The sequence below is a fragment of the Mus caroli genome, chromosome 7 (genome assembly GCF_900094665.2).
Source record: "Mus caroli chromosome 7, CAROLI_EIJ_v1.1, whole genome shotgun sequence".
Lineage (NCBI taxonomy): Eukaryota > Metazoa > Chordata > Mammalia > Rodentia > Muridae > Mus > Mus caroli.
In genome coordinates this window covers 77249963-77251989 of record NC_034576.1, presented here as the reverse complement: position 1 = coordinate 77251989, position 2027 = coordinate 77249963, and the positions used below count along the sequence as shown (strand labels likewise).

At 44.2% G+C, this 2027-nt stretch overlaps 1 protein-coding gene across 2 annotated transcripts; it reads right to left on the bottom strand.

The window, feature by feature from the left end:
• Positions 1 to 336: 336 nt before the first annotated feature.
• LOC110299220 (60S ribosomal protein L13-like) lies at positions 337 to 1327 on the bottom strand. Of its 2 annotated transcripts, XM_021168865.1 has the most exons (3): positions 1070 to 1327; positions 815 to 931; positions 337 to 435 (listed from the first exon to the last, which is right to left on the bottom strand). In XM_021168865.1, the coding sequence occupies exons 1-3, from the start codon at positions 1325 to 1327 to the stop codon at positions 337 to 339; spliced, it is 474 nt and encodes a 157-aa protein (XP_021024524.1). The 2 variants fall into 2 exon arrangements, with proteins under 2 accessions (XP_021024524.1, XP_021024522.1); XM_021168863.1 differs by having other exon boundaries at positions 815 to 1327.
• Between the last annotated feature and the right edge of the window lie 700 nt (positions 1328 to 2027).

Genomic DNA, 2027 nt, shown 5'->3' with positions numbered 1-2027 from the left:
TTTGAGTCCATTGTAACAAATACACTAAAAATGTATTCAATGAGACTTGCAGGCTATTGGCATTGGTGTTCAGACAGAACAAAATATTAAATGTGCATTCTAACACTACATTAGAAATAGGCATCTGTATAAGAGGACACAAGCTTTAAAATATTATATTTTGAACGAATTTTGCTGGATAATAAATCTGGACTGATGAACACTAACACAAGTAAGTATAGCTCAACCTGAAAAAGTTATACTGGTATTTAAAGATTAGAATGATTTTTTTCTTTATGGAAAATTTATTGGAACACTCCAGCCCAGCATTACTTTTTCTTATCAATGTCTTGCTCTTCAGCTTCCTTCTCCCTTTTTGCTCAGATGCCAAAGAACCAGGCATTGGCCCTGGGCCATTCGAAGACTGGCAAAAGCCTTGAAGTTCTTTTCTGAACCCTGGGTGTTGTGTTTTATAAAAAGGTAGGGGAGACCAAAGATATGCTTGGTAGAGGCATGGTATGATGTGGTGGAAAGGGGTGCCTTTGTAGGCCCATGCTGAGATATCCCTTCCCCTTGAGGGACCAGGCACAGGAGGGTACAGTATAGGATAGAGTTTATTCAGGTCATGGGGAGAGGAGTTGAGAGAGTAGAGATAAAAGGCAGGCAGAGGGAGGGGGGAGAACTGGTCCATGAGCATATGGAGACAGAGGGGGGAGGGGAATGGAGAAAGAAAGAAAGAGTAAGGAGCAGGAGCAAGGGTAAGAATGAGAGAGAGGAGGTGGCCAAGCAGCCCCTTTTATAATGAGGCAGGCACACCTGGCTGTTGCCAGGCAACTGTGGGGGCGGAGCCTAGACTAAATGCTAACACTGGCTTTCTGAATATATTCTGGATGGGTATGACAGGCCCTGTTAGCTGAGTGGCCAATTTAAGTTCTTCAGCAGAACTATATCCCTTCTTTGGAGCAGAAGGCTTCCTGAGGAAAAGTATGAGCTTGGAGCGGTACTCCTTCAGGCACTGCACGTTGGCCTGTAGTGATTCAGTGGGTTTGTTTCGCCTCCTTGGATCCACAGAGATGCCGATGGTGCGAGCCATTTTCTTGTGGATACCAGCCACTCTGAGTTCTTCCAGGCTGAAGTCCCTACCAGCCCTGACCCTGGTGTGGTATCTAACTGTAGGGTACCTCACTATGGGCCTGATGGAACCGGGCGCAGGACGAGGAGCAATGCAGCGCTCTTTCATCTGTTGGGCCTTGTATTTGCGGATCTTTTGGAATCCAGTGTCCACTCGCTGCTGCCAACCTTGTGGAAGTGGGGGCTTCAGGATCATGCCATTCGGGCTGGGCTCCATGGCTACGTCCTGTACAGGAGAGTGGCGATAAATTAGTATTGCCATCATACTGGTTTCTTGATGAGAATCAGTGAGAGGGTGAAGAGTTCATAAAAGTGAGGATTGGTTCTGGGAGAGATTAATAATTGATTAAAGGGGCTTTGCAAACACTCCTCGCTATGCAAACAGTTCACAGAACCGCAAGCCAGAATTGGTGAGACATGAAGAGTGTATTCCTTTTAACACACACCATACTCCTGTCCTCCTTAGACACTAGGCAATGTCAAGTGAAATAAGAGGCTGTGCTGCTATCTTGTCCCACGGAATAACACACTTAACTCTGAAATTACTGCCTTTCACAGTTTCCCTAGTAAGCACTGTACTTGCTAAGTGTTATCAAATACAATTTTATTCAGAACTCCCACAGTCAAGCATTCAGTATAAAAATGTATTTTAACTTACTTACAAAAAATGTTAAAGTACTTCAATGATTCTTGGTCACTTTAAATCTCCCTACTACCCATTATCTACCCAGTTATATACTTGTAAATCAACTGGTCTAGCCCCTAGAAAGCAGGAAGTCTGGTTCCTCTAGTTGTTTTGTTTTGTTTTGTTTTGATCTAAATTATCTCTCCAATGCCCTTCAAGTCCATCACTATACCTGGCAATACTGAGAGAGAGAGAGAGAGAGAGAGAGAGAGAGAGAGAGAGAGAGAGAGAG